Source organism: Antedon mediterranea, chromosome 1 (genome assembly GCF_964355755.1).
Source record: "Antedon mediterranea chromosome 1, ecAntMedi1.1, whole genome shotgun sequence".
NCBI classification, from domain to species: domain Eukaryota; kingdom Metazoa; phylum Echinodermata; class Crinoidea; order Comatulida; family Antedonidae; genus Antedon; species Antedon mediterranea.
Window position 1 is genome coordinate 19468881 of NC_092670.1, and position 12609 is coordinate 19481489.

The following is a 12609-nucleotide window of genomic DNA, read 5'->3' on the forward strand; positions in this document are numbered from 1 at the left end:
CAGTATCAGGAGTCCAGACCCTAGCTAGGCTAGAGTAGTATAGCCGGCCGCCCGCGCCGCGCCCGCCTGGTGGAACACCACCGCTTCGTTTTCCTTCGTCGGTTCTTCGACGGTGTGCTAACTTATAACAATATTTGCACTACTAAAATAAGGAAATGCGATATTTATCTTTAATTTTGAATCATTCTTAGAAATTACTATAAAAATATGGGTGTGCATGATTTCACAATCTGTCGAAAAACCTTGCGCAATTTGCAGATTACTGGCGCAATTTAATACGTTGCTTGCGCAATTTGAAACACATGTTTCAATTCAAATTGCGCAAGGATTTTTTTTGCGCAATTTCAAATTGCGCAAATCGTTCAAATCGCGCATAACATACTCAATAACTATTTGTGACTCAGTCTCTATATCTATGTTTTGAAGCAAGACTTGCAACATGTATAAGCGTTTAAAAGAGCTACTTAAATAAATCTTCTGAAAAGTGTCTGTCTTCTACAGTTAGCATTTGCATGCTGAAACGAAATACTTAGATAATTGTATTTTACGTCACTTAATTGAAAAAGTGTGAACGAGAATAATTTAAACAACTTTAGGCATATATCGGAAAATCTGATGGTAGAATCAATCACAGTTTCCAAGATACTATGATAAAATTAATCTTAACTTTTCAATTCTCGGAGGACAATGCAACGTAATATGAAATGGCTTCTCAATTTATGCAGTAAAGGAAGAGCTCAAATATAATATGAATATATTTTTGTAGAATATTAATTTACCAGGAAACTATAGTGTAAACAACAACAACTTATCTGATATAGAAAAATAATTAAATTCCTGCTAAACAATATAAATATAGATTAATCTTGGAAGAAGAGTTATAATTGGTATGTATGATTCTTGGTTTCTAATTGGAGTCAGTTTACCTATTAGGTCTGTATACATCTTCAGTGTGTACAAGAAAACAAATGTTCTTTATTAGAGTTTATATTTGGAAAGGTTTTTAATTAAACAGCGACCTGGGAGTTTAAAACTGAAAGAAACTACTGTAAAGATTTAACATTTTAAACAGACTATCAACAGCGTACTGTACTTTAGTAATTTGACTGGCTATTCATTATTACAAGTCGATGTCAACTTCTTAAGATTTTAACTAGAAATGTTATTGTTCATCAGTAATGAAAGATCATTTATAGAATGCACAAGAGTTCACATAATCATCATGCGTTATTATCAATTCTCCACGGCAATAATAATAATTATTCTCTACTTTTATAGATTTCATTTGACTGATGCCAGAGGGTGCAATAATCTAAAGGTTGTATGGAAGAGACCTTTAACAGTGTGACTAACGAATAACGTATCTGGTTCAAATCTCTTGTGGATTCAAGTTGACTTGTTTGACATGATGAGATAATTATTTATAAGATATGATCAATTTATTCTTGCTTTTCTTTGAAATGGAAATAACTTTGATAATTTTACAGCAGTAATAATAATAAATATTTATAAGGTATCTATTTGATACATAAATATACTGACAACCTTTTTTTGGTCTCAGTTTGAGAGGTATAGTGAGTTTCGAAGTTTCACCCATTTTATGGGAACCTGGGGAACTATTTTCTGTAAAAAGGCACAAGTATATCCTTTTAATAGAAATACAGAATAACTTCTTCCGTTAGTTAGTACCATAAGTTAAAGCATGGAATAAACAGTTGTGTGTGGTATGAGTTGAGATTAGATTTTAATGAACACATTACATGGGAAATTTAAGATGGCTGAAAAGGTTCGAAAGTTGGAAGAAATCCAACATTATGAGAAGTAAAACATTGAAACCTGTTGGCCAAACTAATCACCTCATCGACTTGCAATAAGATCGAACATAATTAAAATTGATCATATGAGATAACGTGTTAAGTCTATCCGTTCTCTGGAGTTTTTTTGCAAATAAAATGTACTAACATTTCATGAAATAAGGAGGTTTTTTTCATTTTGTAGACGGAAAACATTGATATGCACGTTTTGTTTGTCTGCTTGAATCTAACACGATTATAAATATCAAGTAGGCCGTTAATTTCAGACTTCAGTTAAAAAATTACACGGATAAAACCTATATATACAATATTTTGTTTTTGTCTTTTTGTGGGAAAAGCCCATCCCTATATATTGAACCATGTTTTTCTTTTCACGTGTTTTTACATTACTTTATATTTCATATTATTTTATATTTATTGATTTCATTTTTTACACATACGATAGTAAAGGAAAAACCAAACATTATTATACATATTAAAGTATTGAATTAGAATGTTCTGATGGTATTTCCACACAATTTTTTGTCTTAAACCATTTTTTTACTTCATGCTTAAATCATACTAATTTTCAGAATAAATAAATTAAATAATCTGTATTATATCCTTAAGTTTGGTGCCATTTCTGCATCAAAGAAAATTTAAATATTTCAAATCAAAGTACTTAACATGGCTTTCCTGTCTCAATGAATTTATTTCATTGCAATTGGCGTCTTACAGTTCGATATGTGAAATACAATAAGGTTAATCTCTACCATGGATAGCTCCACAGTTAATCAAACATAAGCATAAGCGCATATAAAGCTGTTGTGTAACAAAGTAGCATGTTGAGGATGTTGTGGTGACCACTGTTTAATGCCCATATGGCCTAATTTAAGCCATATATTTGGTTAATGAATTATACATAAATTCACCTACTTTAGTATACAAGAGAGTACAATGCCAAAGGAAAAAAACATATAAAAAGGTAAATTCTTAATGATCTTTTAAATATATCACAGGAAATAGGTTGAATATATTGGAAACATGAAGGAAAACTGGATTATAGAAATGGAGCAAAGTAGAAGATAACAGTAAAGGGGTGACTGAGGAAACGTGACAAGCAGTAGTAATGGCAGAGATAGGACAAAAATAATACAAACAAAGGTAGTTAAAAAAAACCTTGATTTATCCATCAACATGGAGAAATTTCATATTGATGAAATCCATATAAAAGGTTGCTTCCATTATACTTTGCTATATGATTGTACCTCTTAGTTTCCAATGAAAACGCTGCAAAACATACATTATATTCTACTCAAAATACCATTCATTTAATTTCTCTTTACGGAATTCCATACCTATTTGAAGCGAACTAAACCACTGAACTTGATGAGATGGAAGTGATTATGTAAACGACATGCAGAACATAATTTAGAATTTCTGTGATAGAACCGCAGTCAGGATTGAAATACAGGTGTTCTAATTTTTAGCTTTTAACAAAATTGTATAAAAAATAAACAGCCCAGTTCCACTGTCTTGATTGTTTATTGTTTTAGAATACATGCTGCACAGAAGGAGTTTATATATACAGTACGGTACATACAGCATCTATAAATCTCTTTTGAATTCTTTAGATGGACAAGTAAATGTTGGCAATGTATGTATTGGTATAAAACAGTGATGTGGCCCAAGAAATAAAGTTGTGCAGTTTTCACAAGAAAAAGAAACAATCTCTTTTCAAGGCAATTGTTTGTCAAAGGCCTCTGAAAAAGTGGTCACGTTGAAACCTTACCAACAGTACTGGTGGCTACGACTCTGTAAAATGATGTTCAAATATTCCATCAAGAATAAATTGTTTCAGAATGTGAATAATTGAAAACATATGGACAAACTTTAATAGCAAAGTCTAAAAGTTGACCGATTGATTGATGCGAAAATTATCTACAAGATAGGGCAAACTCATGATATTTATATATTATCAAAAAACATATGGATACCATATGGGCTGCTCATAAGAATCCAAACTCCAACGTAGGCTCAATTGATAATGAAATTCAATGGACGTTTAAATAATGAAATGATTAATTTTGAAACAAATTTGGTAGGGCATTTACATTTGCGTGTTGAGGGCGAGGGGGTGGAAGTAAAAATTAATTTTTGAATACATTGTTTAATACTGCACTCGTAGTAGTAATTATAAGGTGAACTGTAAGCCTAAAGTTTGTTTGGTTCTGGTTCGAATCTTATCATTGATCTCCTTGTCACTAATGTGTACCAATATAGTAGTATTAGTATCATCTTCTGGATGGAAAATGGTCCTGTACGTGTGATGTATACGGCAAAACTATAGTAAGATTTAAAGGAGTACAGGTACTGTAGTAGTAAGACTTTCGTAGGCTGATGTGGTAAATATTGAATAAATTAATGTAGCACCCACCAGCTGTGCAAACATGAGACAGGTTACGCGGACTGTACTGCAGACATTGATTAATTGAATCATAAATAATTTAATTAATAATAAAGTCAACATATGGATCTTCAGACTGACAGTAAATTTACATTTTAAATGCTAAGTTCTGTAATAAAAGTATTTTACCGTAAGTCTAAATTAATGGAATTACGTGACCTTTGACATTTAAAAGCAATGTGTCATTTTCACACTATCATGGCATATTTTATCATTAAAAACATAAATTGAATACAAATTTAGTAACTCATCCCATCACCTTAAAAAAAGTAATCCAGGGCTCGAAATTCACGCTAGCAAACTAGCATTTTGCTAGTAGATTCTTGATAATTGCTAGTTGAAAATTTCATAACTAGCAAATGTTTGCTAGTGTAATTTTTGAAAAAATACATACTTTTTAGCTTAGCCACGTTAGCCGCCAATCGCTATGTCGACAACGGCTAATAGGAACCAATTTGGTGAAAACAATTGTTTCATTTACACGCCGCCAATTTACGTCAAGGAAACGCGAATAGCACCGTGAATCATGTGGTAGCATAGTTGTTAACGATGTGCATTATATTAACAGCAAGCTTTTCCCCAACACAAAAGCATGTGCATTTAGTACGTCGCTAAGGATTACATCATCAGTCACCTGATTACAGAATACGCGATTATCAATTTAGGGATTTAACGAAATAAATATTTTGCCTACACAGTGGTCGAAGCGCGTATTTAATAGATTCGTAAATAGTAAACACCCCCCCACTTAATGGACTCTTCCAATTTTGGAGAAGAACGTCTCCTCGGCACACCACGAGGTCCTGTTGTTTGTGCGATGGATTTTCTTACGCCTATATTGTTTACCTGTGGAATTAAATTACACACACTTTCACATCACAACTTTAATTACTGATTTTACATAGCAATGAGCAAAGGATTCATCAAAGAAGAATACGTTGAATAAAAATTCACTTAAGAAATGCCGTAAGCTGTTTTCAAACTATTGATCAGCCCACTATTATTCCAACATCATGCCTCTCGTGCGATAGGGAATTTCCTGGATAGAGACGAGTGGAGCGCGAGAGATGGCGGAGTGAGGCGGGCGTAGCTTGGGACGGATTAGTTAGGGCCTACCAATTTCGCTCGGTGGCAATTAAATTTAATGTTTTAATTACGTCTGGATATAAACAATATAAAACTCAGTTTTGTCATCGGCAATAATATTTTATACATAGGCCTAGTCAATTTTGTTCCGCTTCAAATTTTAAAAGTTTCGACCTAAAAAAAAGTGGGCCGAAACGTCTCGGGACGAATCGTCCATAGGCCGAAACGCCCTTGATTTGGCTAGCATGAAAGCATGTCTTGATCTTTTTTTAATTTGGCTAAAAAGGGTACTACTACTACTACAGCTTTGCCTAGCTAGGTCTAGGTCTACACCTAAATAAATTCAGATTTGTGTAGAATTTAACTATTTTACCGAAAAAAAATTGTGATTGCTAGTTATGCTGCTGATTTTGCTAGTTAATTTTTTTACAACTAGCAAAGTTTGCTAGTCGAAAAAAAAGTAAATTTCGAGCCCTGATATATATATATATATATTTGCACTGAGAAAGATTTAGTATTAACCTTGAATAGCTCTGCAATGTCTTGGTCCATTGCTTGAGATCCAACCACTGTTACTGAAAGATAGACAATGCTATGGTACTGGTTGGTATCATGATACTGGTTCCACAGCATTGTCTATTTTTCAGTAATGTATGCCTTTTGAATTTTATATATACTATACAGTAAATATATATAAATTTGTAATAAAATAATTAAATAAATATGATTTTGCATACAAATTTTATTACGAATTTATCATTTTACTTGAAAATTACTCCAAGAATACACATAATGACAGGTTTTATTAACTCATGTGCAACAAACACTTGTACTTTAAATATTCATGAACTTGCCAAAAGTAATTATTATCTGTCACTGTAAAATGTCACGATTCCATAATATATTAATTAAAACTCAAGTATTGAATGTCTTTTTGTTATGTAAATATTAAATCACTATTAATGATTTGAGTTTCAATTAATTACTAAATTGTTAATATAAATGAATTAATAACAGATGTATTGTTATATGTCAATGTACTCTAATATAATTTCATTATCACAGTTTTACAGAAACTGTATATGATTATAGAGAAAAACAAATGGAATAGGTCGTGATTGAACCTAGGTCCGTATGATTTGAAGCCAAGCAACAAGCTATAGCTCCACTAACTAATCGATAAACTACAATGACAAAAGTGTTATTCCATCACGTTTCATGGATAAAATGTAATTACTTAACGGCTAATTAAGCATGCTCATATCGTGTACACTTGACTTAACAAATACACACCATAGATGTGCTTTCTAAACACTTCAAGAAACAAATAGAATGATCCAAGCCAGAAGGCCTTTACTACAGTGTATATTTACACCCTACATCCTTGCCTTGTAATTTACCCTTTCACACAGAGCTGTGAGATGGCAATATTTCAGTAAAAGTCAGAGACTACTGTACTTATTACAGTATCCAACGTCTGGTAATTTTACCGTTTCTGTGTGAAATGGGGACCAATTTGGGAAAAATGATTATTCTTTAACCACTTTCACACCGGGAAACAGTAATATTACCTCCTGTGTAGTGAAAGAGTCTATGGTAGTTATTTAATCTGTGATAGAATTCAAATTTTAGGAGGACATTTTTCTCAGTATAAGTACTGTAGCATACAATATTATGCCTTCAAAGTAACACAGAAAAAAGTTCCTAAAAACAGGCGATAAATGTGCAAAGGTTAAGTCAAGGAGCAGGAAGATAGGATACTGTAGGACTGTAAATGATACTGTACATTCACATACACAAATCTTGTATCATTTAATATATAAAGCTCTGTCTATACTATCAAACATTATGTAACAAAAAATGTGATGTGCCCATATATGGACATGATGATGTCATATCACTACCATATTTGGGCATATCACTTCTATATTTGGGCACATCAAATTTTGTTTGTAAAACTAATTTGATAATGTAGACAGAGATTTAAGGTACTGTATTTTTGTAATGTTAAAGAAATGAATGAAGGAAAAGGAAAATTAAAGTAGGCTTAAGAAACTCCCTGTTGATTAGAGAAGTATAAACCTTTGATTCAATAATATCAGGATGTCATATAGCTTTGGATGTCATATGGCTATTAATGCTTTAGTTGGCTGAATTTAACCTTGGTACAGGCTACATTTTTAGCTATAGAATTTTGTTCTTACAAAGAAAAGAATAGCGAGTGACATACAGTATATTGACTTAGGTAGAAGTAAAACCAAGATTTTAAGTGCTGATTATAGGAAAAGTATATGTTTAGATTGTAATATTACTCGATTCATCCCTGGTTAATCTTTTAATTTTTAATATAAATAATGAATGTTCAAATTAATTATAATAATTAATTATGTGAAAGACAGTTAAGGCTGCAGAATGATTTGTTAGGTCACTTGATGATGCCTAATAAATAAAATTCATGCTTACCCCTTTCTTGCTTTGCGAGGCTTTAATAAAGTAGCAAGTCCTTCTTTTGGTACCAAGTTCGAACTTGGGTAATCCCGGAATAACGCATTAAACTTGCCCTCTGTCTTTGGTAAAATTGCTGGATCAAAACGCGAAAATTTATGATAAATATTAAAAAAGTTCCCTTCATCTGGAAAGCCATGCGGTCTGGAACGATTTGACTGAGCCTGGTACATTTGTTCTAATTTCGCTACATTTAAGGCATTGTCTTGATTTGGTTTGTTAGTGCTATTTTTTGTCGACCCTGATCGAGAGTCGCTTTTGTCTAGTTTTTTACGTATTTGAAAGCCAACTTGGTTTGGATCATAAACAGTTTGAGGGTGAATGTAGTCCTTTTCCTTGATTTTGTTTGACTTACTACCGCCATGTTCGATATCATTTAGAGTTAAGTAGCATAGCGTGCCTAATAACACAAATGCTATGAGTGCAGAGAATACAGCGAATCTCTGTTTAAGCTTCATGCTTCTGGAAATGCTTCAATTTTCTTTATAAACATAGACACCTCATTGTCTGCGGATTGCAAGTTTTTTAATCATCTCTCACAGAAAATGTCCGGAGGCCTACACACATCAAAGAGCTCAATTACATATATGTAACATCGTCACTTGGATGTTGATATGGCTATTACTAGAAGAAATAAAGAGAAAATATTGATTAAGAAAACAGTAATCAAAGGTTCAGATACAACTAGAACATTCTATACACTGGTTCCTTGTAGAATTGTCAGTCAGCTAAAATTATTTTAAAACCCAGGATGACTTAGTTCCCACTATGCCAAAAGGTAAGGATGTAAGCACAACAAAGGTAAATTTGACCTATTCCAAGCAATGGATTATGCGAATTGTGATCACTTGCTTTGCACTTACATCCTTTTTTTGCATCCTAGTGGGAACCAAATCTAAGCTAAATTTTATATACCCACTAAAGAATGTGGTTTAATACTGTATTGAAAATGTTAAGGCTTGTCAACGAATTAAGCTGTCTACAGTACACTATCAAACTTTATGTGACAAAAAAATGTGATATGCTCATATATGGAGATGATCACTACCATATTTAGGCATATCACTACCATATTAGGCACATCACACTTTTTTTGTCAAGCTACAGTAGTTCGACAGTGTAGACAGAGCTTTAGACTTTGGACCTGTAGGCAATTAACACAAGTCTTAACATATATCTCTGAATCAATACGCAATTGATAACTCTGCAAAAATCTTTTTCACAAAAAATTGAGTGGGCGACATAAATTGAGTGGGTTATAACATTTTGTAGGCCCTATACCGAAAGGTGGATGTTGTAAAAAATTAGGTTTAGTGGAAGGCTGTACAAAATAAATATGTGCCAGAAAAAAAACACACTGGCAAGCACCCGAACACTGCTGTAATTTCAATATTTAATGATAATGTACTGTTCATTTGAAAAGATTCTGAAAAGAAAAATGTACATCAACGTTAACATTACATTTATAATATAGGGAAATATTGCATAATATGTTGATTTACATATCTAGGCAATTTACAAATAAAAAAAAAACACTTTTTCTTTAAATATCTGCATATTACAATACTACCTGAATACTGTACATAGTTCATGTATTCTATATACTGTACAGTTCAATATGACAACCTTTAGTATTGTACTTTATTTGAACATTGTTTATAAAAACACTGTTTTTTTGTATTTAATATTCCCATATATGTAATTATGTATCCTATTTCTTTGCTAATGGTTTTGCATTTTATTAAGTGTCAAATTGGCAAATTTCATGAAGAACGATAAATGAGAGCGATTTAGTTATTATCTTATATCCTATTACATTTGGGTGTGTATGTTCCCAACTTTAACTATATAAATACTAATATGGTCATTTAGTGTATAGTTTAGGATGATATATTATTTAAAATCTATACACATTAAAGCTTGAAAATATAATAGTGTTTACAGACATTTTTTATTTTACATGAATGACTGAGGTAATGACTTTTGCTATAAAACTTATTTATTTTTAAGCAGTAAAAACTGCATATAAATAGGCTTTTTCTCTTATAGTCTTGATATATACTCAATAGGTAGGTATTAACAATGTTTACAAATGTCGATCCAAAGGCAATGGGCCTTGTCATTTTAAAGTTTCTGTAAACGTCAGATTTGGAGACATCATTCACCCGTTCATAAGATGAGCATGCCATTGTTTTCTCTCTATTTTAGCACTTTTAAAAACTGGTTTAGTGAGCACTCAAACATCGCTCCTCTCTCATTTAATATATTTGGTAGAGGTACTTATTGAGGCCTTTGAATTCCTCCTGTTACAAAAATTCTGGATACTCCCAAAGATGATTTTCATACAAATTTAAGCATTTATACCAACCCCTCTCTATTTTCATACATACAGTATATTTTAGAATAGTCAAGTTCAATAGACATTTGAAATACAATATATTAATATTTATAGTTTTACTGTAGAGTTATGCTATCAATATGAAATCTGGCCTAGTTACAATTATAAGCACAATAAAATAATGTACAAGATTGTATATTTTTATTGCTTTATAAAGTAGAATCTAAATTGAAAAAAGAAATGAATATTGTATGATTTTATTACTTTATGGCAACAAATACAATTTCTGGAAAAAAAAGTCAATATTTCTTAAATAAAAAACAACATTTCAAACAATTTATGAAAATTTTAATGTAAATAAGACAACATATTAAATTCAAAGAGACTGCTTTATTAAATTTAATAGGCTAGTAAATTGATATTACACAACATAAATAGCAGCTAATCTTATGCAGTGAGAAACTGCAGTTTAGAATTACAGGCATGTGTTGTTATTTTGACCATTTTAAGAAAATTTAAATTACAGTATTAATATATAACAATTAAACCGCTAGGATGCATATTCGTGATTTCATTGAGCCCATTCATAGCATTTGTTAGGCCGCACTGCACTACTTCATGCCGAGAGTCCGTACTTACCGTAAAGCACAATGACACGGTGGGCTACTTCAGACGATAGTCTGCTGCAGCCTATCATCGGCCTAGCTACAACAATAAACTTAAATCAATATTCAGAAACCTGCTTAATATACCTTACATCTTCATTGTTACAAATTCATGTAAACAAAGCAATATCGCTTGAAATTCATAACAAACCTGATATATTACGGTGAGAGCGCCATGTCTAAAAACGAATGAGTAAGCGCTCACTTTGCAGTCACGATTTCCGCTAAGTTTCCCCGCACCACCGCAATTGGCTCGGGTTGAGAAAGTTCGCTCATACAATTCAACAGCGTGTGAAATGAAGAAGATGCATGTTCTTCAAACGCATTACGCATGCGTTACATTTTGTAACCATACAATTCCCCCCTTACAAAAAAACCATTTTCACATAAATAATAAGCTAAATCATTAAATCAATTTATACCTACAACGAGTTTTTTTTACTTCCGATGCTACATTTATATCGGCTTGCTGCAATGCCCCACGATTTGTTTGATTTTCCTGTTTTCGTGGACTAAAGCTGTTTTTAATCTAGTTTTCTATAGATAGGGAGAATATTTATTTTTACACGGTCACTTTTAAACATGTAAACAAAGCAGACTGTCTTAAGTTTCTTTATAATTTTTTACCCAGAATTTGGGGGTGGCCTGCGTGCATTTAGCAAAGTAGGACAGTGTGCTCACTTCTAAACCGCCTATGCGTCACCAAAAAGCATTAAATCATTATTTAATATGGAATTGCGGTAAATACGTAGTGGAAATGACGCGATTGTCGTCATCATCAATGTCCTTAAAGTTTTTATAATAATATTTCGTTTCAGAATCATATGATACGTGGGCTATATTACTTGAAATATCAGACTGATATAGGCCTATAATTCATTTGATTAATAAGCCCTATTATTAATTCTCGTGACTCAGTAGGGACTAGCCTAATATAGCCATTTGTTGGTCGGTAACGGTAACGTTCGTTGACATTGTCCAATAATTTGTCGGCGTACAAAGAAAACATCAAACGCTCAATCTCGCTAACCGAACTTTGAATGCCTCATTCTTGAATTTTGTATTCACAAATTTTGAAAATCAGTCTTTTATATAGCGCATAAGTAAATCATGTAAATAAAATTTCAAAACAAAACGGAGCGCCCACCTTTAATAATTCCGCATACAACATCCGTTTTCTGCCATTTTCTTCAGAATGTTATTAGGCCTGTCAATTTCAAACTTACAGACAATATCAATTAAACTTACACTTCTTTACCGAATAAGTACAGATAGGCACTAAACGTCTGAAGTCACTATTTCTCCTTACAATCAAGTATGTCACTGCTAGCTATTTAAGTTCAGGATTGTGTACGCGCGGTAGCTGTAGCTACATAACAGATAAGCCCCGCCTACCCAATAAACAAACCAAAGTTTATGTGATAATCTATATCTGTGGGGAAATATTGAAAAAAATCTGTAGGCCGATCACGCATTTCATGGTTTGAGTAAAATATGTTTTTATAACCTATGAACTGAACATGTTTGTCATCTCTAATCCTATAAGGCCAGTCATTTAACATGGTTAATTGCCATCGTTCATTAGGGACTTGTGGACAATTATCTTACCCATAGACATATATTATAGTGTAAATAAGTATATGTACTGTTGGTTGGTTCGATGATATTTTTTTTAATTCACATGGAAATTTCCGAAATGATGAAATGAAATGTATGTTCTCCATAAAAAGTGAAATATTATTTCACTTATAAAAA

General features: G+C 32.3%; 1 protein-coding gene across 3 annotated transcripts in view; it reads right to left on the reverse strand.

Annotated features, from left to right (window-relative positions):
- Positions 1 to 12085, reverse strand: part of LOC140060760 (extracellular serine/threonine protein kinase FAM20C-like) — a 34495-nt gene extending 22410 nt beyond the window's left edge. Inside the window, exons 1-2 of one of the 3 annotated variants that reach the window (XM_072107112.1) lie at positions 12002 to 12085; positions 7810 to 8475 (exon numbers count right to left, since the gene is read on the reverse strand). In XM_072107112.1, the coding sequence (XP_071963213.1) occupies positions 7810 to 8309 (500 nt within the window). In that variant the 5' untranslated portion in view covers positions 8310 to 8475; positions 12002 to 12085. Of the gene's footprint in view, positions 1 to 7809; positions 8476 to 10828; positions 11079 to 12001 lie in introns of those variants that run through there. The other 2 variants (XM_072107106.1, XM_072107120.1) reach the window with 2 other exon arrangements.
- Positions 12086 to 12609: the final 524 nt, after the last annotated feature.